Below are 26540 nucleotides of genomic sequence, written 5' to 3' on the forward strand. Positions count from 1 at the left end.
TTTTCATATTAACTTGATTATAAACTCTTCTTATTTTACCTCACTTTGGTGATTGCAAAACAAACATAATATAATCAAGAATGTATGCTGATTAATTTCTTAAACTGATTTTCACTTGATTTGATTATAAACTTTTATTATTTTACCTCACTTTGATAATTGCAAAATAAACATAATATAATCAAGAATGTATAATGATTAATTGTTTAAGCAAATTTTAATATGAGTTTGATTATAGACTCTCCTTATTTTGCCTCACTTTGCAAAATAAACATAATATAATCAAAATACATATCAAAACAATAATTGAATTATGTGATCATTCATTCCACCGTCTCGATAGATTCATAATCATGAAACATTTAAATGAAATCTCAATTCATCAATACATATATACAAACTCAAGTTATATACATACAAACTATTAATTCTTAAACAGAAAAGAGGTGAATTGGATTGACAAATGAATTCTCAATTCAAAGTAGTTACTGCATGCGTGTTTATTCCAAACAAGCAAAAAAACAATTTTCACTAAACATCCCAACATATTTTTAATTTGGAAACTATCTACGATTGTAATCAAATATCACCAAATCCACAAGCATCCATAATCAAGTCCAATATATATTATTTGGAAACAAACATTATATTTAAATTGTGGCACATAGGGGAGATTTGAAATGTGAATTGAACGAGAAAAAAGATTCTCACGAGATTTTGTAATTTTCTATTCCAAGATTTTGAATTATTTGAACTCAAAAGAAATAATTCATAAGGTTACTGGATTCATCATACACAAGACAATAAACGCAATTAATTGTCTCACAACGCATAGATTTAAAACAAAAGACATAAATTATGGTTTCAATAATACGAAAATACATGAGTTCTCAACCATGCTCTGATACCCCATGTAGGACATTATTTATCATCATATATTCAAGATTACATAATTGAATATAAATAAAGCAAGATCTTCGAACATCATGTATTTCACGTATAAACCATAAACATAATGGATCAAAAACTTACCTTTATGATCCATAGCGGAAGCGATTGGGGAAGACAGAGAACTTCCTCGGACTTTCTTTTCAGCGTAGTGGCGCAACTCCGACTCCAAGGATTTGTTTCTCTCCCTTTCCCTCGTTTATGTGTTCTCTATAATGTGTGTGATTTGATGGGATCACCACATTTATATTTATAAGCAGAGAGAGGACAAACCCTAATTATAAAACATAAAGAGCCATTTCCATCAAAGTGGCTATATAATAATATAATAATAATAAGAACGAACGTTTCTTTTCTATAAAACTTAATTCCCAAGATTAATGACAATCACAATCCTTACCATATATTTGATTAAAATATATAATTCATCATTTTGATTAGTCAACGAATTGCTAATCAAAATATATATATAATAATATATTCATTCCCTTAATTGTAATATATTCATTCACAATATAAGTAGAATAAGAATCATACGTGATTTGTCACATGATTAAGAAACATTCCAATAATAATAATTAATTAGGGAAAAACGTGTTTGATACCAAGTTAATATGTTATATTCAAAATCCAATTCTATTTAGGATTCTATCACATGTCACATTGCATCCCAATAATGCACACCACTTCCTATAATAATGTACACATTGCATCAAATAATGCACGAATGAATATAAAGGCAAATGCAAGACAAACCAAAAATCAACTCAGATACGATTTTATCTACCAAATCGCCCAATACACAATTGGAAACCAGTCATTCACTACAAACTTCAATAATGGACAGAACCCTATAAAAAATGAACAAGGTTTTACGATTTACAAAAATCTCGAACCAAAACAAGTGTGAAAAACGTGATATTGTTTCGGAGAAAAAATTGAATCGACGATTAGGTGCTGTGTCGGCGGTGAAAATAGGCGATTAACAGTGGGTATTATGAAAAATTGAATCATTAGAACCATACCTTGTTGTCGAATTGAACTAGAAGGTCGCGCGGAGTGAGGTTTCGACTGTGAAACGACGGCAGAAGCTTGATTTAACGGTGAAAATCGACGGTAGTGTTGATTTCCGGTGGCTTAGAGTAGCGGCTAGGGTTTGGAAATGGGGGGAATTAGGGGAGACGAAATTCAATCGTGGGTTTGAGGAGTGAGGCGGTTGGAGCGAGAGAGAGAGTGAGTAGATGGAAAATACCGCTTAATTCTCGTTTTTTCCGTTTTTATTCATTGTTGTTTTACAATTATACTCATATAATGCATAGAATGAATCTAATAATGCAATATGGGATCAGATTTCCCCTTTTAATCAAGTCCGTCCATTCTATCAATCTAATGGATGATATTAAGAAGGAAATATACACTAGGGGGCAATAGGACCTTAATGCTCCCCTATATATATATATATAGAGAGAGAGAGAGAGAGCTTTTAAGCAATTGTTCACTCAATTATTCCAACAAGTGGTATCAGAGTCACTCTATTGATGATTATCTGAGAATTGGGAAAAGGAGAATTAAGATTTTATGTTGTTTGTAATTTGGGAATTCCAGAAATATAATTTCCTGATATTAGGGTTTTTTTGTTAGAACTCTTAATTCTTCGTAATCGAACGATGTGCCGAGATTTTTCAAAAGGTTTACATAAATCTGTCTAGCCAATTTGAATCTCTGTTTCGGTTTTAATGTGATTCAATTGAATCTATAATTCGAAGTTTTCTTTTTACATGAATCGGAGAAAAAATTCAGTGCTCCCGGCATACCACGGTGGACAGCTGATATGGTATGCCCTACCAATAAGATTTTGACAACTAGATATATACATGGACCACACCTCCATCTATAAATACACATGACTGCACATATATAGAAATTTTGCATGTCCCTTATATAACACATATATCTCTATATACACACATTAATTATGGTATATTTAATGCTTTTATATCTTTCACATTAAATAAAGATTGCGGAGAAAAATTTACATAAGTATTAGTCTTACCAATTTACATGGTGGGAAGTATTATTTTATTGCTAGCATTGCATATAGGAGTATTATTTAATGGCATTTTTTTCTTATTGCTAGAATCGTGCAAAATTATATATATGTATAAATTCTACAGTATAATTCTTATTTTATTTTTCCGTGGTATATTAATTTGGTAATATTTATATTCTATGCTAAAATATAAAGATATAGTTAATAAAATTAAGCTGACTATTTTTACTATATTAAATTTCGTTAGTATACCATAAAATATCACTATAAAAATATGAATGATTTAAATGTATTGGATATACGTTAATTAATGCTTGTTTATATGGATAATTGTGAACATGCAAAATTCGTATATATGTGTTTATAGGTAGAGGTGTGGTCCATGTATATATCTAGTTATCAAAATCTTATTGGTAGGGCATACCACATCAGCTGTCCACCATGGTATGCCGGGACCACTTAATTTTTTCTCCATGAATCGTAGATGGTTATGTAAAGTTGCTCTTCGGCTTTAATAAGGAATTTAATATGGATTTGTGATTATTTATGCACACTTTTCAATACGCTTTTTGTAGCATAATTTAAAAAGTTCATTGTGAAGTATCTGGTGAATCAGCATGATTGTTTTATGGATTTATAATTCTATATTTTATGGATTGGTAATCATATTGTGATTATGCACAGTTTAGAATATTGCTTAATTGATGATTTGAGAATTCCTTTCCTATTTCTGTCGTGTTTCTACTTTTGGATATTATTTGATGAATCGGAATTGAGAATTCTATGATTACATGTTTCGGTATAGAACTTTGCGAACTATATTTCCTTTGTTCGGCTATTGAGGTTGTTTGTTCTTACTTGTTTTGATACTTGTTTTGGTAAATTCATCAAATATAGGGTTATAGTTTCTTTGGTTGCTTGATGTTACTTTTGGATATGTTTATGATTGTTGATTATGATCTTGGGAATATCAAAATTCGGAATTTTGTCGATTTTTGTTACAAAAATCGGATTTAGAAAAGTTATATGTAATCCCATTAGGAGTCAGCGATTTGCTGGGGAGCTATTGGGCTGGCCGTAAGGATTTAACGACTTGCTGAGTTTGCAAGGTATGCGAACCCAGTGCCTCGTTGGCTAGCCACTATGTTCTGGAAAGTTATTTACGACTCACTTGCGAGTGTTTATATTCGGTTTTAAGTTTTATTTCAAATTCAAATTTTCGGGTACATCTCATGTTCCTTATTTTCTACTAATGAGTGTGTATTTTAATGCGGATTGATGTAAATCAAATGATGCTAATTCTATTCCAAGATTTCTCCTATTTTTGATATTAAAATCATCTAGCAATTAATCATTAAAGTTTGATTAGTATATATTAGTTGATAGATGTACATGTGGAGTGACTACAATGAGCCAAAGCGGTGGGGTCTGACTCAAAGCATTCGTTGCCTATTAAGATAATGTCCAAATTGTTTTATCTTTTCATCGTTATCTTGTACGCCTCAATCGGAGCTCGGATGAAGAAGTTATGGCCATTTGATGAAGGTTGCGCGGAGCAGTGCGAACCCGGTGAAAACGCCCGGGTCCAGTAAAAACGCTCGGTTTGGCATCAAAAACGCCCGGGTCGGGGTTTTTTCTCGGAAACTGACGAATTTAGTCTTCAAATTGGTTTCTGGAGCAGTTTCGGTGGGGGGGTTTCAGATATTCCAGACGAGAAATGAGGGGAAAGGAGAGGAGAAAGAAAGAGAGGAAAATTGGAGGTGCAATCATTCAACTTCCATCATCCCGGAGGAGATTTGCTACCATCTACACATCAATATCATGAGTTCTATGGTTCTTCTTTATTGGTTGTGGATGTGTAACTAAACTCTTACGTTACTCCTAATTTGTGAAAGATGTGAATTACTTTTGGATTCTATGGATTAGTATTAATTTATGATCTTTTTCTACAGTGCTTTTTACATTGAATTATAATTCCGGCCTGATTTATTATTCAATCATATCTTTTATCCAATGTCTCTTTAACTTGGTTAAAAGGTGGAAACGTAGATAAAGAGTTTGAGATTTGTATTGTGTTCAGCATATGAATCTTGGATAAGTTAATTTACATGTCGTTACAATAATTGTTGGACATTTGTTGTGCTTTCGTAGGAATGTTCAATTGATTTTGTAAATAGATCATGTACGTTGGAACTTAGAAGTTGGGTTAGAGCTTACCACGCTACCGTAGGAGTGATAATCCGATGGGTACGAATTTGATCTTAGTGTTCAGCAAGGTTAAATTCAAGCATCTGTGAACATGTTCAGTGTGAGTATAATGAACGAGATATTTACAACTTTCATTAGATTAATCTTTAATCCATAGGTTTATTGGTCCATTAAGTTAATTCACATCTAGAGCATATTAGGAGCAATGTTCTCACTCTCTTGGTTTTATTTTGTGTTGTCATTTTATTTCTTCACTTGTTTTTGTTTCAATTTGGTTTCTCAATCCAAAAATTCTAAAATTTACTTGCTTTCGAATTAGATAACCGTACGCCTCCCTGTGGTTCGACTCTCTTTTACTACAACTAGATCAGTATTCTTGCAGAAAAGTTGTAATTTTAGAGCTATTTGATATTCTTGTGTATTATTATTTCATTGATATAAAAGCTCAAAAAATTCACATCATGGATATTAGTCGGCCAAAAGGAAGATTAATATTTGGCACGAGATACGCATATACTTGTGGTAGCAAATATGTGACAATTATTCAGTTTTCGTGTGAGTATTGTGATGCCAAAAGGTGGACACTACTTAACATGATCTTATTGTCAGTGTCTGTATGGAGGTTGCAATTTACAAGTTCATATTACTTGCAAAAGACTTGATGTGGATGTTGTGCTCGGAACCTCGTAATGTTTTACTAATGTTCAAAGTAGATTAGTCGAAGCTAGACGTTGCAAAAGTAATCTCTCTTATCCAGACTTCTTTATTGCGAATGTTAGGACAGTATGTGTGTGTGTATTTTAATGCGGATATTAGTCGGCCAAAAGGAAGATTAATGTTTGGCACGGAATACATATATACTTGTGGTGATAAATACGTGATAATTATTCAGTGTTCATGTGAGTAGTGTGATGCCAAAAGGTAGACACTACTTAACCGATTTTATTGTCAGTGTTTGATCACTACGATGACGTTATCAATTACAAATTCATATTACTGTCAAAAGACTTGATATGGATGTTGTGCCGGTACCTCGAGATGTTACCTTCTTATTTGGATTTTATTTTGTGAGCATGACAACTATTTTGGTCTTGTTTTCTGTTCAGTTATGATGTCTGCTTGTGCAGTTTCTTCCAATATGAACAATATGTTAGTGTTGAATAGGTCAAATTTTATTTTGATTGCAAAGATTATATTTTGATTGGTTTTGGTTGCATGGATCTGGATTACACGCTAAGGATTGAACAACCTACTTCTCCTACGGACGGTAGTACTTCTTGTCAAAGGAGAAACTACGAGAAGTAGGAATACTCGAATCGTGTAAGTCTACTGATCATTGGGTTTAGCATCCCAGGAGCCTTTCGAGGCACGACATCTAAGTAAATCACTAAGGCCAGTGAATACCTTGCCACAATTAAGCAACGTTTTGCGAAAAATGATAAGGTTGAGACAAGCATGCTTGATCTCAATAAGGTATATAAGGGCAAGGGCAACATAAGGGAAGCACATTATGAAATTGTCTCAAGTTGCTTCACTTAAGCTTGAATTCTAAAGACTTGTTTGTGTATTTGGTGTTGCACATATCTCAAGAAATAAAGTAAATGGCATTAAGAAAAAAGCATATTGAGAATGCGTCTATGGATACGGGTTTATCACAAAAGAAACAACATAAGGATAATGATAGTTGTTTCTTTTTGTGGTAAACATTGATATAAAAAGAAGAATTGTAAATATCACGCATGGCGTGCAAAGGAAATTACAGTTCTTGTTTTGGTCTGTTCTAAAGTTAATTTGGATTTAGTCCCTAATGATACATAGTGGGTAGATTCTGGTGCTACTGCTCACATAAAGTTATCAATGTAAGGCTGTCTGAGCTACCGAAAATCAATTGATGGTGAAAGATACATCTATATAGAATATGACAAATCGGTGGAAGTATAGACTATTGGGCATTGTAGATTGTGTTTAAAGACTGAAATTTTTCTGTTTTTGAAGGATACCCTATTGTACAGTGACTTACACTGAATTTGGTTCTGTTTCTGCTTTGAACAAATTTGGTTTATCTTGTTCATTCAGAAATAGTAAGTTTCTTCCTTCAAATAATTCCAATGTTGTGGGCACTGTTTACTTAAGTGCATATGACAATCTTTAACATGTCTAATTATGTTACTTCATATTCAGAAGCTTTACATGTTGAATCAAAGGGATTAAGCAAAAATTAAATAATGAAAATTCAGTAATTTATGGCACAAGTATTTAGGTCATATCACGAAATAAAGGATTATGAGATTTGTGTCAGATGGTATATTGAATATACTTATTTTTTCAGATGGTGATTTGTGGGTTCAATGTATCGAAGGATAACATATCAAATATTGGAACTAGGTGCAAGTAGAGATACGAATGCATTAGAATTGATATATACGGACATTTGTGGTCATTCCCTTCAGATTCTTGGAATGTTCAACAATATTTATATCAATCATAGACGACTGTTTTCATTATGTGTACCTATATTTAACCAATGAAAAGTTTGAGGTTCTAGACAAGTTCAAAATATTCAGGGCTGATGTGAGCTCCAGCTCGACAAAGGCATTAAGAAATTCAAATCTGGCCCATGGTGGCAAATACTACTACAGAAATGACTGCTCAGATGAACAATATCAAAGACCTTTTGCCCACTATTCGGAAGAGTGATCGTCCCTTAGTACACCATGTCGGGATCGCCTAGAATGAGTGGTGTAGCTGAAAGATGAAATAGAACTCTTAAAGATATGTGAAGGAGTATGATTTCTCATTCTTCCTTGTCACATTCGCTTTGGTGAGAGGCATTAAAGACAATAGCATATATTTTCACTTTGGTTAACTAGAAAAATTTAGGGGTTTTTAAATTTTATGATCTCACAAAAGGAACTAATTTGGGATGAGATATATAGTATTCTTTGAGGATGTTGAGTTTGGAGGGAATAATGTATTAGAGAACATTACTTTTGAGGAGGAGTCTGTATAGACACCTACTACTAGTTCTGACACGTTCAGGTATCAATTATTATCATTGAAGAAGAAGCAGATTAAGAACCTCGAGGTGATAATGTTGTAAACATTCAATCTCATGTGGATGATATCGTTTAAAGTCAATCTCAACAACCTCAATTAAGACTCTCGTAAATGGTACCACAAATTTTATAAAGCAGTTCTTTCATTTGGATTCAGAAATAATGCTATTAATGGTTGTGTGTATCACAAGTTCAATGGGAGCAAATGCATCTTCTTGGTATTGCATATCGATGACATATTGATTGCAATTAATGATAAAGAATATTGCACAACACCAAGAATTACTCTCGAAGAAATTTGAGGTGAAAGATTTTGGGGGAACCTCTTTTGTATTTGGAATTGAAATAAATTGAGATATCTCTCGAGATATTCTTCAGTTGTCACAAAAGGGATATATAGAAAAAGTGCCTAAAGTATTTGAGGAAATACCCCAATGACTAAGGGAGACAACCCTAGTCTCATTCAGTGCCCTAAGATAAATCTTGAAATTTAGAAAATGCAGAAGGTTTCAAATGCTTCTGTGATTGGGAGCCTAATGTGTGCTCAAGTGTGTATTGGACCCAATTTGGTTTTAATTATTTATATGTTGGGCAGATATCTTGTTGGTTTCTGGAATTACAAGAGATAACCCGGTCTAATACAACCCAAAGAAGGAATACAGAAATAAACTGAAACGAAAATTACAAACAAAAATCGAAACTATAAACCGTAGAATAGGAAATAGCCGAGTCGAGGAGGCCTCTTTCCGCAAGATGAGATACGCCCCGGTAGTGCTCTTCAGATTGACGTTTCGTCCCCAAAGACAAAATGGCTACGTCTCGTTTGATGCAGCACCGCAATCGAAACGAGCTCTGGCGATCTGGATGGAGGAGAGGGTTGAGCTTTGACAGAAAGACAAAATACAGAGAGGGAGCGAGCTTATGATGTGAATGCTTTTTGAATTGGTCTGGAATGCATGGGATGGCTAGCCTATTTATAGGATCAGTCCACTGCAGGGGTCAACCCAGCCTTGTTAGCTGTCATCATGGTGAGGCTATAACAGTCGTCGGTTACGAGGCGTTACAGACCGTAACGAGAGCTGAAGCTGAGAGGATGAATCTAGACGCGCGTCTAGGTTCATTCACGACGTGGACTATCATGTGTCAGCAACGTTGGCTTTACCGCGTCATACTGACGAGGTATCATCCCGCTTGGCTTGCTGACGTGGAAACGGTGGTGGTCCAAAAAGAACTAGACCCACTAGCCTTGGGTCGAGCCCAAGCACCAAGCCCAACCAAAGAACAGCCCAAAGACCACCCAAAGACCAATTGCCAAGATCCAAGTCCATGTCCAAGGACACGAGCAAGAGCACGGGCTTGCGGCACGCGGCTCGCGGCTCGCAGCGGGGCAGGCGGCGGCGGTGGCGCCCGCGTGTGCGCGCGTGTGGGCTCTACAGCCTATCTTAGTCCACTATAATTATTACATATAATAGTCCTTCTTATTAAATACTCATAGCTTCTCTCATAGCTCATTAGTTTGTAATTTTGCACAACTTTAATCCATTATTTCTCACTCACCGGGAATCGGATTTGAGAAAATGAATATACCACGATCATTTACTGCGAACGTAGATCGACGCTATATCATTTAATTTTACAAAATTAAATGTCTCGTTGAAATTATAATTGGTCAAAGTCCATTGACCTGGCATAGATTCCAACAATCCCCACATGATTGGAAACAGCCAAATGCATATGCATGCAGACACAAGCTCAACCCTCGAGAGGTATATAAGCATAAGGATGGGTAGTTTTTTAGCTTTGAACCTTCCATAGTCAACGCCATCGGATACATAGGTGGCATAGTAGAGCGATGCTTTGAACTATCCTTCCACGGCGTGCACCGAGACAATGGTGTTAACACTTAAATACCTCAACCTCGTCCGTTCTCACATTTTGTGTCCTTTGCGGCCTTGGACATCACTTTGGATTCATAAGTGTGTAATTTGAAGCGGCCACACTTCACACTTACATAGGTGATTCCTACTCGAGTATCTTGCCCTACTCGGTCTCTTTGAGAACTCAATCTCCTTGAGATCCTTAGGATTCATTAAAAGTCATTGACTTAGCCTCACCACAAGGTAAGTTTTCCAACACCCTATTGCTCTCTAGGGAATAGATGTAGATGAGTGTTTCTCACGAACTCTCATAGCTTAGTTTTCCCATTGAACCAAGTTCTTGGGATCTCCAGTCATCATGGTTGGGTTACCACTATGACAGTTCTTTAGTTTGTGGATTTCAAACTCATTCCCTCTAGCAATTTATTCATTTGATCACGGTTTAACCCTTTGGTTAGCGGATCCGCTAGATTATCTATTGACTTCACATAGTCAATAGTAATCACGCCTGTTGTGATCAAATGTCTCATGGTATTATGTCATCGACGAATATGTCGAGACTTACCGTTGTAGAAGCCATTATTTGCCCTTCCGATAGCGGCTTGGCTATCACAGTGAATCAACACTGGAGGCACTGGCTTACACCAACCTGGAATATCCTCAAGGAAGTTCTTAAGCCATTGACTTCTTCCCTAGCTTTATCTAAAGCTATGAATTCCAATTCCATGGTTGACCGGGCTATACATGTCTGTTTCGTAGATTTCCATGAGACGGCACCACCCCCAATAGTAAAGACGTATCCACTTGTTGAAAGTGCGTCTTTATTGTCGGATATCCAATTCGCATCACAGTACCCGTCAAGTACCGGGGGGTATCTCGAAAAGTGTAGCCCATGATTTTAAGTATGCTTTAGATATCTCAAAACCCTTACAAAAGCTTTCCAATGCTCTTTGCTTGGATTACTCGTGTAACGACTCAACTTGTTTACGGCACAAGCAATGTCCGGCCGAGTGTAATTAGTTAAATACATAATGCACCCAACGACCCGTGCATATTCTTCTTGTGCAACGGGTTCACCTTTATTTTTTTTCAAGTGAACATCGAGTTCAATTGGAGTCTTAGCCGACGCGCCATCATAGGCATTGAATTTCTTCAATATCTTCTCAGCATAGTGAGATTGGGTTAAGATGATTCCATCGGATGTTCTTAGAATTTTCATTCCAAGAATTACATCTGCTAGACCCATGTCTTTCATGTCAAAATTTCTCTTTAACATGGCCTTTGTCTCGTTAATCACTTGAATGTTACTACCCATGATTAACATGTCATCAATGTAAAGACACACTATAACATACCCGTTATCAGTGCTCTTAATATAGACACATTTGTCACACTCGTTGATTTTAAACACATTTGATAACATCATATTATCAAACTTCAAGTGTCATTGCAATGGCGCTTGTTTCAATCCATATAGGGACTTTACGAGTTTGCATACCTTTTTCTCTTATCCAGGTACTACAAACCCTTCGGGTTGTTCCATATAGATTTCATCTTCTGGTTCACCATTTAGAAACACAGTTTTAACATCCATTTGATGAATCTCAAGATTGTGCAATGCAGCAATCGCGAGAAGCACTCAGATAGATGCAATCCTCGTTACAGGTGAGTAGGTATCGAAGAAGTCATGTCCTTCATTTTGTTTAAAACCCTTTACAACCAGTCGGGCTTTATACTTATCCACTGTTCCATCGGCCTTAAATTTCCTTTAAGTACCCACTTGCACCCTAAAGGTTTAACACCTTCGGGTAGATCAACTAACACCCAAGTGTGGTTTAGCAAAATTGAGTCAATTTTGCTTTGAACAGCTTCTCTCCAATGTAACCCGTCTGGGCCATCAAAGGCTACTTTTATTGACGTTGGTTCTTCGTCCAACATAAAAGCAATGTAGTCAGGACCAAATGTTTTTGGTGTTCTGACTCTATCACCACGTCTTAGTACTGCATCACTAGGATCAGGCCTCATTCGCTTACACGATTTAGGCTCTTCATCCGCTGATTTAGAACTAGCGGCTTCATCCACTGTTTTAGAACTAGTGGCCTCATCTTCAATTCTTGTCTCAGAATTGATTGGGACTTCTTCTTTTTCCTTGCAAGGAAATGTATTTTCTAGAAATACAACATTCCTTGACTCGATTGTTGTTCCTACTGTTATAGTCGATATTTCAGACTTGTGAACAACAAATCTATATGCGCTACTGTTTAGTGCATATCCAATGAAGATATAATCAACTATTTTAGACCGATTGTAACTTCTTTCGGCGGGGGAACCATCACCTTCGTCAAACACCCCCACACTTTGAGGTATTTCTATGATGGTTTCCTTCCTTACCACAACTCATAAGGAGTGATGTCTTTTTCTTTGAGAGGAATTTTGTTTAGGATATAGTTGGCTGTCAAGATAGCCTCCCCCACATGTTATGGGGTTATCCTGAACTTCGTAGCAACGCATTCATCATCTCTTTTAAAGTTCAATTTTTGCGTTCTGCTACACCATTAGATTGTGGTGAATATGAAGCAGTTGTTTGATGAATTATGCCACTCGCGTTGCATAATTCCTCAAATGGGGCTACATACTCGCCTCCTCTATCGCTTCGAATCGATTTGATTTTACAACCAAGTTGATTCTCAACTTCTTTCTTATAATTTTTGAACGCTTCTATTGCTTCATTTTACTTCTTAAAAGATAGATGTAGCAATATCTTGTGCAATCATCTATGAAGGTGATAATGTACTTTTTACCACCTCTAGTTTGCACCATCTTTAAATCACATACATCTGTGTTAATTAATTCAAGGGGTTTTGTTTTCCGTTCAACTGAGTCAAACGATAACTTAGTCATTTGAGCCTCAAGACATATTTCACATTTGTCTTGGCTATCCACTTCAATTGCCTTTAGTAAATCTAAATTTACTAATCTTTTCACGGCTTTTGAATTTACATGTCCCAATCTACAATGCCACAAATTTGAAGACTCGGTCAAATAAGAGGAAGTAGATGCTTTATTATTATTGTTAGCCAAAGGTTTTGGAACAAGGCGCGTAGCCACACTAAGCTTGAAAAGTCCATCGGTTACATAATCTTTTCCGAGGGACTTCCCAAACTTATAAAATGCAAACCTATCGGACTCAAATACAAGTTTAAATCCCATATTCACTAGTATTGATCCTGACACTAGGTTCTTGCGGATGTCCGGGACATGCAGCACATCCTTCAAAGTGATAGTGATGCCAGACGTCATCATGAGAATCATGTTGCCAATGCCGAGGACTTTGGACGATGTTTGATTCCCCATGTTGATCTTTCTCCCTTTAACAGCGGTGTAGGAGGCAAACTTGCTCCTATCTGAGCAGACATGAGCAGTAGCGCCGGTGTCGATGTACCAGCCGCCCTTGTTGTCTACAATGTTGACTTCTTCAGTGACCACGGCAATGAGGTCATCTTCATTCCAGTCCTTGAACTCTTTCTCCACGACGTGGACTGCCGGCTTCATCTTCTTGCTGCGGCAGTCTTTAGCAAAATGGCCAATTTTGCCACACTTGTAGTATTCGCCTTCAAACTTCTTTGTAGGCTGCTTTCCCTTCCCCTTGTCCTTCTGATTTTGGCGAGGGCGTTTGTTGGAGGGACCGCCCCACTCCAACAAGTTGGCTTTGGCATCAAGTGGGCTAAAGCCCTTAGCCTTTTGGTCGATCTTGCTCACACTTCAATGTGCAACTTCACGATCAGGTCTTCAAGACTCATCTTCTTTCGCTTGTGCTTGAGATAGTGCTTGAAGTCCTTCCAACTAGGAGGAAGTTTCTCAATGGGTATGCACCGTACAAAGTTGTCGGGAAAATTCATCCCTTCAGCCACGAGTCCGTGGATGATCATTTGGAACTCTTGGACTTGTTCCATGATTGGTCTGGAGTCGACCATTTTGTAGTCCATGAATTTGGATACTACAACATGTTCAGTACCTGCAACATTATCGACACTGTACTTTTTCTCTAGGTTTTCCCACATCTCTTTGGATGTGGTTACAAGGGAGTATACATTGTACAAACTATCATCTAAAGTACTTAGAATGAAATTTTTACAAAGATAATCTCCTTTGCGCCATGCTTCATAGTCCGCTATGGCCTCGATCCTCGTCTCTTGATCACTTGGCGCGGGCGGCTCATTTTCCGTGAGGAAGTTGGCAACGCCCTATGTTGTCAAGTAGAACAACATCTTTTGGTACCACCTCTTGAAGTCAGATCCTCCAAACTTTGGTGGCTTTTCGGCGGGTGGCATCATTCTAGCTGCCAAAGGTGCCGCACTTGGTCCTTGGAAGGAACCATTCTCGTTGCCCCCGAAGGAGCCAACAAAGTGGTTGGGCATAGAGCCCCCATCATTCATGTTGGGCGTAGAGCCCGCCATGGTCATATTGGTCCCGGAAGAGCCAATAACTGTGTTGAACCCGAAGGTTCCAACACTCGCATGAGACTCGAGGGTCCCAGTAGTCGTGTGAGACCCGAAGGCCCCAGCACTCGATCCGTTAAAGGATCCGATGGAACCACTAAAAGTGGAACCAACTGTTCCACTCTAGGTGGAACCACCAGTGGGCCCGTGGGTGTTGAAAAATAGCCACGGGTTTGTTGATGAAGATGGGTAGAGCCCTGGGGTTGGCATCATCGACGGAATCGACGATGTGTTGACCGCCGGATCGGTGTTCGCCATGGTTGAGGAAATGATGGCGGCGGTGGTGGCCGGAGTGGTGGCAGCAGCAGTGTTGGATTCAGTCAACATCTCCAGCAAAGATGATTAAAGTTTCGAAAGTTTTAGTTTCAGTTTTAAGGTCCAAATCCCTTCAAAGGCAAGTTCTATCTCGTCTTGCGATTATTGGTTTCTGGAATTACAAGAGATAACCGGGCGTAATACAACCCAAAGAAGGAATATATAAATGAACTGAAATGAAAATTACAAACGAAAATCGAAATTATAAACCGTAGAATAGGAAATAGCCGAGTCGAGGAGGCCTCTTTCCGCAAGAGGAGATACGCCCCGGTAGTGCTCTTCGGATTGGAGTTTCGTCCCCAAAGATAAAACGGCTACGTCTCGTTTGATGCAGCACCGCAATCGAAACGAGCTCCGGCCAACTGGATGGAGGAGAGGGCAGAGCTTTGACAGAAAGACAATGCAGAGAGGCAGAGAGCTTATGATGTGAATGACTAGCCTATTTATAGGCTCAGTCCACTGCAGGGGTCAACCCAGCCTTGATGGTTATCATCATGGTGAGGCTGTAACGTCCGTCGGTTACGAGGCGTTACAGACCGTTACGAGAGCTGAAGATGAGAGGATGAATCTAGACGCGCGTCTAGGTTCATTCACGACGTGGACTATCACGTGTCAGCCACGTTGGCTTTACTGCGTCATACTGACGAGTGTCATCCCGCTTGGCTTGCTGACGTGGAAACGGTGGTGGTCCAAAAAGAACTAGACCCACTAGCCTTGGGTCGAGCCCAAGCACCAAGCCCACGACCAGGCCCAAAGACCAATTGCAAAGTCCAAGTCCAAGTCCAAGTCCACGGGCACGGGCACGGGCTCGCGGTGGGGCGGGCGGCGCGTGCATGTGCGCGCGTGTGGGCTCTACAACCCATCTTAGTCCACTATAATTATTACATGTAATAGTCCTTCTTATTGAATACTTGATTAATAAGGTTGTAACTTCCAATGTGGGATAATTAACTCTCATAATTAATTCCTTAGCTTCTCTCATAGTTCATTAGTTTGCAATTTTGCACAACTTTAATCCATTATTTCTCACTCACCGGGAATCGGATTTGAGAAAATGAATATACCACGATCGTCTACTCCGAACGTAGATCGACGCTATATCATTTAATTTTACAAAATTAAATGTCTCATTGAAATTATAATTGGTCAAAGTCCATTGATCGGGCATAGATTCCAACATATCTCAATAACCTAATGTGGATAATTAGGAAAAAGCGAAATGGGTTATAAGATATTTACAGAGAACTAAGCATTACATGCTCACATACAGAAAATCAAATCATTTTGGAGAGATCATTAGGCATTCTGATTCTAATTTTGTTAGATGCCAATACTAAAAATGATCCATTTTAAGTTACGTGGGTCTGTTGGCTATAGAGCCATTTCGTGGAGAAGTACTGAGCAAACACTTGTAGCTACTTCTGTCATGACAATAGAATTCGTAACTTGTTTTGGGGCATCTAGTTATTGAATATGGCTGCAAATTTTTGTCACTAGGCTGCATATTGTTAAAGGTATTGAAAGACCACTTAAGTTATGTTGTGACAATAACTATGCGGTATCATATTCTAAAACAACAGGAGTTTCCTAGGTGTTAATAAAATAAAGTTCAGAATGGACAAATACCTATAGAGCACAAGGGAATGCATTTGATAGCAAATTCGCTCACTAAGGGACTAACACTCAAGGTCTTTCACGGGTATGTAGCCCATATGGTGTTATGTTGTTTAAGGGTACTTCCGTTCAGTGGGAGTAGTTTTGGTTATTATTCTATATTGTGTTTTGAATATGTAGTTGTAAAACTCATGTTATTCTCTACAGAAATAAAGTATGTTTTGTCCATTATTTTTTGTTTGATTTCACTTTGGGAGGAACAGTTGGAAATAGGCATGTATGATCACCTTGCATGAAATTTCCATGCTACACTCCATAATTGATCTGTTGTTGATTATATTTGTATATGTGATTACTGATGGGTTTAATCATGCAAAAATATGGTGACTGCCTCTTTAGTCTTATGCCAGTATGGTTGATAATAAGATTGTTCAGGAATACAATATGTGATAGCATATTTGAGCGCTCATTCGGTTTGTGCACATTAATCTAGTGTCATGTGTTGCGCAAGTGGGAGATTGTTAGAAATTTGGGCTTCCACATGACTAATTTAATGTGTACGGCTATCTTTCAGTTGTCCAATTAAAGTGATCCAATAAAGATTAAAGTTTGAGCTAAAGTATATTTATTTGTTATGGAAATAAGTGTAGATACCATATGAGATTTTCTATTTGATGAGGGACCGAAGAGAAAATAAAGGGTCTTATATTTATATAAATATAAGATTAGATTTTGGTCCCTAGACGATAGAAGAACGCCCAATATCTCTGTATTCTCTCGGCAGACTATTGTGAAGGACGTCTCTGATCGTTTGGAAGATCCATAGCCGCTGCAAAGCAATTTCGCCGTTCAATTCGTTATGGATCAATGTACACTTCCGCTTTACAGTTTATGCTCTTTCTCCGTCGTTCTCGATTAATCATCATAGAGAGCTTTTAAGCAACTGTTCACCCAATTATTCCAACATTAGGGTGTATTAATGTCATGGCCACATTCTGTAACTCACTAGACCGGCCAACTCCTCCGAAGAATAAATTGATAGTTGAATCCGTCATTTCTCACATGTGGATGATGTCACGTAAATTATGAGTCTGTGTTATATATATACAGTAGTAAATACATATCTTTTGATTGTCAGCAGGACTTTTTTGGTTCTGGATAAGTGAGCGTAATCAAAGTGAATTATTTGCTACTAATCTATCATTATTGAAACGATGGATTATTAAAGATAAAACATGCATACTTGGAACTAGAAAGTGATATCTACCTTTTAGAACTACACACAGATAAAGAAAAGAACAAAGATAAGACATTTACCAGAATATGCTTCGGTCTCCCTCAATGTGCTTATCCATAATAGTTCAATAGCACTGTCAAAGCATCTACGGCCTAAAACTTCGATAGTCCTTGACATTTGAATTTTGATCTCAAGATCTCGTCTCTTAACTCTTTCTATCTTCTCAACAGCTCTAAATTCTAATGATCTTGACAAGTTTCTGAATTCAATTGGAAAAACCCCTGCCTATGTTGATCTGGAGGTAATATTTAGTTAATTTGACATTTGCTTACTTCCTCACCATTGTTATTCAGGATCAACCTCCAGATAGCTAGAATTGTCCCATCTGATGCACCAGTCTCAGCCGATCCTCTTGTAAAACAGGAATCTTCTAAAGGTCTGGAGAAAAATCACACATCTTCAGATAAGCAACCAGTAATTGCTGCAGGTATATTTTCTGCTGCATCTTTTCTTTTTGGTTAAAGTAAGCAGCATGAGTTCAACCTTTTATGCTAATGTACTCAGGTTATGTTCTAAGGTTTACACTTCACTATCATGGATCTGGTTAATATATTTGGCACACATCTTAGCAATATGCACGGACTCAGCTTATATGAATCGAAGTAGTACCTTTTTGGAATAACTAACAGAGTCGTTTAATGATAAATATGTTAGGCCTAATGATTAACATTTTTGGCTGTATAAGGAGTTGATGTTAGTGTGTATTTTTTATGGGAAGCTGTTGATCTTTGATTGAATACTAGATGAACAATTTCCTTTTAGATCCGCAAGGGGAGTTTCTTTCTTTCTTTCTCTCTTTCTTATTTTTCTAACTTCTCCTTTAAGACTGTGTATCGCGAATGAAGCATGAAAGTTGATATCCAATTCTTAATTTTTCACAGGGGCGAAACCTGCAAAACCACCCAATACTTCTACAAAGGAGAAAACCATGCTGGCCCGGTTAGCATGGAGCTGAAGAACCTTGCTGTGAGTGTCAAATTTCCTCAGATTCCTGTTACAGATATATAACTATAATATATGCACTGGTAGCTTTCAAAGCACCAAGTGTTTCGATTAATTTGTAATTGCATGCAAATTGTTGCAGATAATATTCAAGAACACAGCATATACAGAAGGCTTCAAAGCTGGTATTCATCATCAGTCGAAGAGAATGTAAAGTTGTCCACATTCATAGAAAATGCATAGAAAAGGAAAAATAAGGCGTGGTTATAATCATTTACACTAAATAGCAAGGCAACAACGACACATTAATTTAAGGGAAGGTATGAAAAACTATTAAAGAAATTTCGGAACAGTTCTTGCATTTTGAAAATAAATTAAGTTAACAAGTAGTAGTACTAGAAAACAGACTACATCAGTTACATAACTGAAAAACTAACAAATGCAATATGTTGAAAATCATGGCGTGCGCAAGCTAATGCCTCTTCATCTCGAGCCACCACAGACACTTTTTTAAGAGATCTAGCATTATCGATTAGGTACAAAGTAAAAGCCAATTGTGATGGAGCACCAGAATATTGTGAGATTTTCAAATACTTTGGAGACAACTCGCATCTAGATCCAACATATGTTTCTAACATGTCTTCACTATGAGAGGACAGCCAATGTCGAAACTGCAGCACAAATTATTAACATGAGTCAAATTAATGTAATGACCAATGCATCAACATATATCATATACCCAAATTAATGCATACCGTTATCACAAGTTTGTCCAGCGAACTACATGCTTCAACCAAACGAACCAATCGAAAGAAATTGCGTAAAAAATTCGGGCCGGGACTTCTACCCATTGAATAAAGGTTCAACTCTAGACGTTTTATATTTACAAGATCAACCCATGACAACTTCTGATGCATCTGCATATTAAAATCACAAACACGAGTATATTACACACACACAAGAAGATAAAATAAATTGAAGATAAATTATTACCTCAGAGATACAACAAACTTTAGCTGAGAGGTGCATTATTTGGAGTTGGTTGCGCATGCAAGCTGGCATTCTAGTAAGGAGCTCATCAAACAATTTTAGAGGAAAATGTTCTTCAAAATAGAGTTGGGTAAGCTTGGGAGTATTACTAAGTTGCATGGAGAATCTATCGATCAAGACATACAGCTTCAAAGAAACGAGGCTAATAGCATCTTGAATCACAATGGAGTCAGCTACCAAGCAGGTCAAGCTCAAATGCTTCAGTTTAGTGTGGCCAACAATTGAGACATTATCCAACTTGAATGGAAAATCAAGTTTCAAGGATTCAAGAGCAATGCAATTGGAGAGCAAAAGCTTCAAGTCTTGTTCGGTCATTCTAGATTTATGTAGATACAAATCTTTAAGGCATTCAAATCCATTATTCGTATTTGGAAGTCTAAGAAATAGAGCCTCGTAATCAATATCATGTTTACCACTTAAATGAATTATTTCAGCTTTCTTAGATACGGCAAACTCAAACCACCTCTCAAAATAGAGGCCTTTAGACATGCACAACCTGAACTCTTTTATCCGACTGCCTCTGTGTGAATCCAAGACATGTTGGACAACTCTTGAGTAGTCTGACTCTGTTACAACGTAAGGTATATGGCTTGGGAAATAGAGATCAGTGATGTAGCAATAGAGATACCGCCAACGTGTTGAAAGTATGGAAGTAGTAGTAGCTCTTTGGATGGTAAGTCGAGAGATTATAGATATCAGAAGATCACTAGGCAAGTTGCTAATTCTATCTTCATTCCCCATCTACAATTCACATATTATAATTACTCATCACTAGACTACATACAAAATTGAAATATCATATACTAATACTTACCGTCATAGCTTTAGTTTATCCAATAAATAAAGGAATAATCAGTGATACGGCGACGAGACACCCGAATAACCGGCGGAGGCAGCAGACGGCGACGCAAGATCTAGGTTTCAATCGGGGAAGAGAGATTGGGAGTGAGGACCGATTCCACCCTATTCCTATTTATAATTTGGGCCAACTTATACTGAATTGAATTTGGGCCCAACTTTAGAAATTATCCTAGTGCTGGCTTTATTTTTAATCATACAAAATTGAAATATCAATTAAACTTGCAAGATTATATCTGGAATTAAATTTGTAACGTGTTTGGTTCATGAGATTCAACCCCACAATTCAATCCTAGGTGGATAATCATGAGATAATTATTCATAGCTAACCCCTTATAATTAAAATAATCTCACGACTCAATCTTAGATTGTATCTTGGTATTATTTTATTTTAGAAACCGAACACCACCTAAATAAAGGGATAATCAGCGATTGGGAGTGAGGACCGATTCCACCTTATTCCTGTTTATAATTTGGGCCAAGTTATAGTGAATTTAATCTTCAAATCCTAGTGCTGGGTTTATTTTTAATCAAAGTCTTCCACGTTACATATTTAGTTTTAATTGAGATCCAACTTAATTAATTTCCTATTTAAGTCCTTCAACTTTGTATAATTAATTCTTAATACTTAAATTGTGCGAAAACTGGAAGCATATCTCTATTATAGGTATAGGATAGATGTATGATTGTATGTCAATTCAATTTAGATTATTTAGCTAAAAAGCTCATATCATTATTTTTTTTAAGACGGCAAGTGATGTATGTCAATTCAATTTAGAAACGCTTTTTAAAAGTGGCTAAAGATTAATTAACCTACGCTTGGCTTTGCGTCCTTATTTTTAGTTGGGACTATTAAGGACATCCTTCTTTTCATACTATAAAGATCTTCTATAAGAAATTAAATGTGCATTATAATAGTCATGGAAAGTACATTAGAAATGTGGATTTACTAGTTAAAAAATGTAGCTCATCACTCAAACCATCCAAAACGTAATTGCCATTTAAATGAATGTATAAAAGACTAAAAAATCATTAATACTTTAAAAACTCTTATTCTCTTGAAATAAAAGAAATTAGCAACACAGAGCACATAAAAATTAAACCAAAAATAGAACTGGTTTAATATATGCAAAATTAATAATGGGATGCACGAGCTTCGGAGGGATATAGCATTATTGGTACCAATTCCCGTTCCCACGAAAAAAAAATCGAATATTCCCAAGTTTCCAAATACTTACGAAATAAGTCCCATTTAGGATCAATATTTGAAGAGAGAGTATCATTATTAATGACATACACATCTAATTCTCGTTCCGATGACAAACCCAAAATCCTATGGTTTCCAAATACTTTTGAAACAAGCCACACATAGGATGGTCAAGCAAATAAAAGCCATAGTTAAGATTGTTATGTTGCAGTTTAATAACTAAAGAAACTAACTGAATCAATATGTTGAAAATCAAGGCGCGCGCACAAGATAATGCCTCTTCACCACATGCCACAACGGTTAATTTTTGAAGAGCTATAGCATTATTGATGACGTACAAAGCCAATTCTCGTTCCGATGAAGAACCTGAATATCCTCCTGAGATTTCCAAATACTTTTGAGACAAAGTCACAACCAGGATGACCATATGTTTCTGCCTTGAACTCCGTCGGGATTAACGCCGGCGTGTGTAGAAACTACAAGATATATTATAAATATGTCTCAAATGTGGTGACTCCTACATCAACATATACAAATGTAATACACACAAAATTTTTGCATACCTTTATCACTAGTTTTTGTAAAGAACGACATGCTTTGTTGGATATTTTAGTGTAATTGGATTAACTTAATTGATTAGTATTGTCGTAATGTGATATCATATAAGTCTGGAGGTGCGGAGTGCACGCTTATTTGAATTCACTATGATAACAGATGAACGGGGTCCAAGGGGCGGAGCCCCTGGCTGGAACTAGTTTGCAATTTCAGAAACGTTTAAAATTCGGTTATTTTCGGTTACTTCCCCAACAGTTGCATTGGTTCATCTTCTTCAAAAAAGGACTGATCAATTCGTTTTTGGTTCTGGGTTATTATTCTCAATCATCAACATACGAAAAGCTCTGATTTCTTCTGAATTTTATCCGATCAAATAGTTCCGGAGAACAACCGAAATTGATTTGATCTGAAAGTGATCAATTCACGACTTTCAGATTATCCGTTTGTTCCATTTATTGAATCTCCCTAACATGCTTCAACCAAACGGCAGGCATAGCGTGGAAAATAATACTCCCTCCGTCCAAAAAAAATAGAGCAATTGGTGTACAGCACGGGTTTTAATGTCGAATTGGTAAAGTAAGAGAAAAGGGAAAAAGTAGAATTGGTAAAGTAAGAGAGAAGGGAAAAAAGTAAGAGAGAAGGAGAAAAAAATATGAGAGAAGTAGTGGCATAAGTGGTAAATAAAATGATGTGTAGGGTTGTTATTTTGTTGAAAACTTTCCATAAATGAATGTGCTCTATTTTTCGTGGACGGCCAAAAATGGTAAATGTGCTCTAATTTTTGTAGACGAAGGGAGTACCAGTTAGAATCATTCGTATCGAGCACTAATTATAGATGTTTTATGTTCACAAGTTGAAGTGACGAATTTTTCAACAACTCAAGATTCATCTGCAATTAAAATCGCATACATTAATATTTTAAATGTGTAGAAGAAATATTAAAACAGAGACAAACATTTATGTGCGGGCTCGCCTACCTTGTGGCGCACGCCCACGAGAGTGTACAACACAAAGAAAAGATGATTCATTACCTCATACACAGAAACAGCCTTAGACGATGTAAAAAATCATGGATTAAATATGCCCGGTCAATGGATTTTGACCAAATAATAAATGTGACGAGACATTTAATTTTGTGAAATTAAATGACATAGCGTCGATCTACATTTTACGTAGGTAAAAGTAGTATATTCACTTTCTCAAATCCGATTTCCGGTGAGTGAGAAATAGTGGATTAAAGTTGGGCATAATTAGCTTTTAATTAAAGCTTGGAGATGGAGCTTAGGGAATAATTAACTAGTGTTAATTATCCCACATTGGAGGATTAACACATCTTTAATGTGTATAAATTAAGTGACTTTATGTTACTTAATAATTATAGTGGACCAAGATGGGTGAAAGAGCCCACACGCGCGCACACGCGCGCGCCGCCGCCCGCCCGCCCGAGCCCGAGCCCGTGCCCGTGCACGTGCTCGTGCTCGTGCTCGTGCTCGCGGGCGCGGGCCGCGGGCCGCGGGCCTCGGGCCTGGGCCCGAGCCCGATCCCGAGCCCGAGCCCGATCTCGATCTTGGACTTGGACTTGGACTTGGACTTGGACTTGGATCTTGGTCTTTGGGTGGTCTTTGGGCTTGGTGCTTGGCCCAAACTATTCTTTTTGGACCACCGCCGAGTCAGCAATCCAAGTGGCTTGACACGTCGTCAAGCGAGGCACAGTCACGGTTGCCACGTGAGAAATCCACACGCTCCACACACGGATGGCACACTCCTGCCACACGTCTGTAACCGACGTCGGTTACGAATTGCCATGATGACAGCCATCATGGCTGTTGACCCCCTGCAGTGGACTGAGCCTATAAATAGGCCAGCCATTCCATGCATCACTACACAATTCAAAAAGCATTCTGCATCATAAGCTCTCTCCCTCTCCCTGCATAGTTTTTTCTGTCGAAGCTCTGCCCTCTCCTCCATCCAGTTCGCCGGAGCTCTGTTGATTGCGGTGCTGCATCAATAGAGACGTAGCCGTTTTACCTTTGGGGACGACACGCCAAACCGAAGAGCACTACCGGGGCGTATCTCGTCTTGCGGGAAGAGGCCTCCTCGACTCGGCTAATCACACTGGTTTAGTAGTTTCGATTATACGTTGTATTTTTAAGTTCAGTTCTTCCTTTCCTTTCTTTTGGGTTGTATTACGCCCGGTAGTTATCTTTGTAATCCCAGAAACCAACAATCGCAAGACGAGATAACTTGCCTTTGAAGGAATTTGGACTTCTAAACTGAACTAAAACTTTCGAAATATTAAACACCTTTGCTGGAGATGTCTACCGACTCCAACACCGCCGCTGCCACCACCGCCGCCGCCATTCCCTCCACCATGGCGACCACTGGACCGGTCAACACTTCATCGATTCCCTCGATGATGCCAACTTCTGGCTTCCCAGCCGCTTCATCCACCGTCCCTTGGGTTTGGGACAACCCCTTCGGGGCGTCCACTGGTTCCACCTTTGGTGGTTCGGTTGGTTCCACTTTTAGTGGTTCCTTCGGATCCTTTAATGGATCGAGTGTTGGTGCCTTCGGGCTCAATACTAGTGTTGGATCTTTCGGGATCAACACGAATGCTGGGGCCTTCGGGTCTCATGCGGGTGCTAGTCCCTTCGGGGCTGGTACGACCATGGCGGGCTCTATGCCCAACATGAATGGTGGGGGCTCTATGCCCAACCAAGTTGTTGGCTCCTTCGGGGGCAACGGAATTGGTTCCTTCCAAGGACCAACTGCGGCACCTTTGGCACCAAGAATGATGCCACCTGCCGAGAAGCCACCAAAGTTTGGAGGATCTGACTTCAAGCGGTGGTACCAGAAGATGTTGTTCTACTTGACAACATTGGGCGTCGCCAACTTCCTCACGGAGAACGAGCCGCCCGCACCAAGCGACCAAGAGACTAGGCTCGAAGTCATGGCAGATTATGAAGCTTGGAGGAAAGGAGATTATCTTTGTAAAAATTTCATTCTAAGTGCTTTAGATGATAGTTTGTACAATGTATACTCCAATGTAACCACATCTAAACAAATGTGGGAAAACCTAGAAAAGAAGTATAGCATAGATAATGCTGCTGGGACGGAACAAGTTGTAGCATCCAAGTTTATGGACTACAAAATGGTCGACTCTCGACCCGTCATGGAGCAAGTCCAAGAGCTCCAAATGATCATCCACTCATTAGTGGCTGAAGGGATGACCTTGCCCGATAAATTCCTAAGGTGCACGATCATTGACAAGCTCCCTCCAAGTTGGAAGGACTTCAAGAGTTATCTCAAGCACAAGCGAAAGCAGATGACCCTTGAAGACTTGATCGTGAAGTTGCGCATTGAGGCCGACGTGCGCAAAAGTGATCAGAAGGCTAAAGGCTTCACCCCAAATGAAGCCAAAGCCAACCTGTTGGAGCGGGGCGGTCCCTCCAACAAACGCCCTCGCCCAAACCGTCCAAACGACAAAGGGAAGGGAAAGCAGCCTTCAAAGAAGTTTGAAGGCGACTGCTACAAATGTGGCAAACCGGGCCACTTTGCCAAAGACTGCCGCAGCAAGAAGAAGAAGCCGGCAGCCCACGTCGTTGAGAAGGAGTTCAAGGACTGGGATGAGAACGACCTCATTGCAGTGGTCACTGAAGAGGTTAACCTTGTTGATAACAAGGGAGGCTGGTACATCGACACCGGCGCTACTGCTCATGTTTGCTCCGACAGGAGCAAGTTTGCCTCCTACACTGCTGTTGAAGGGAGGAAGATCAACATGGGGAATCAAGCATCGTCAGAAGTCCTCGGCGTTGGCAACGTGATTCTCATGATGACGTCTGGCCTAACTATCACTTTGAAGGATGTGCTGCATGTCCCGGACATCCGCAAGAACCTAGTGTCAGGATCAATACTAGTTAATAAAGGGTTTAAACTTGTATTTGAGTCCGATAGGTTTGTCTTGTATAAGTTTGGAAAATCCATCGGAAAAGGTTATGTAACCGATGGGCTTTTCAAGCTTAGTGTAGCAACTCGAAGTGTTGCGAAGCCATTGGCCAATAAGA

The 26540-nt window shown here is 38.4% G+C and overlaps 1 protein-coding gene and 1 long non-coding RNA gene across 2 annotated transcripts; one reads left to right on the plus strand and one right to left on the minus strand.

The window, feature by feature from the left end:
• The first annotated feature begins 17822 nt into the window (after nucleotides 1-17822).
• On the plus strand, nucleotides 17823-19148 carry LOC121762254. Its single transcript, XR_006042181.1, has 3 exons — nucleotides 17823-18291; nucleotides 18746-18830; nucleotides 18949-19148. It is a non-coding gene; the product is annotated as an uncharacterized LOC121762254 (long non-coding RNA).
• On the minus strand, nucleotides 19116-20808 carry LOC121762253 (F-box protein At4g09920-like). The gene is made up of 4 exons (XM_042158065.1): nucleotides 20671-20808; nucleotides 19800-20597; nucleotides 19562-19723; nucleotides 19116-19477 (listed from the first exon to the last, which is right to left on the minus strand). Exons 1-4 carry the CDS (start codon nucleotides 20674-20676, stop codon nucleotides 19223-19225), a joined length of 1221 nt encoding a protein of 406 aa, XP_042013999.1. The 5' UTR covers nucleotides 20677-20808; the 3' UTR covers nucleotides 19116-19222.
• Between the last annotated feature and the right edge of the window lie 5732 nt (nucleotides 20809-26540).

Source organism: Salvia splendens, chromosome 13 (assembly GCF_004379255.2).
Source record: "Salvia splendens isolate huo1 chromosome 13, SspV2, whole genome shotgun sequence".
NCBI classification, from domain to species: domain Eukaryota; kingdom Viridiplantae; phylum Streptophyta; class Magnoliopsida; order Lamiales; family Lamiaceae; genus Salvia; species Salvia splendens.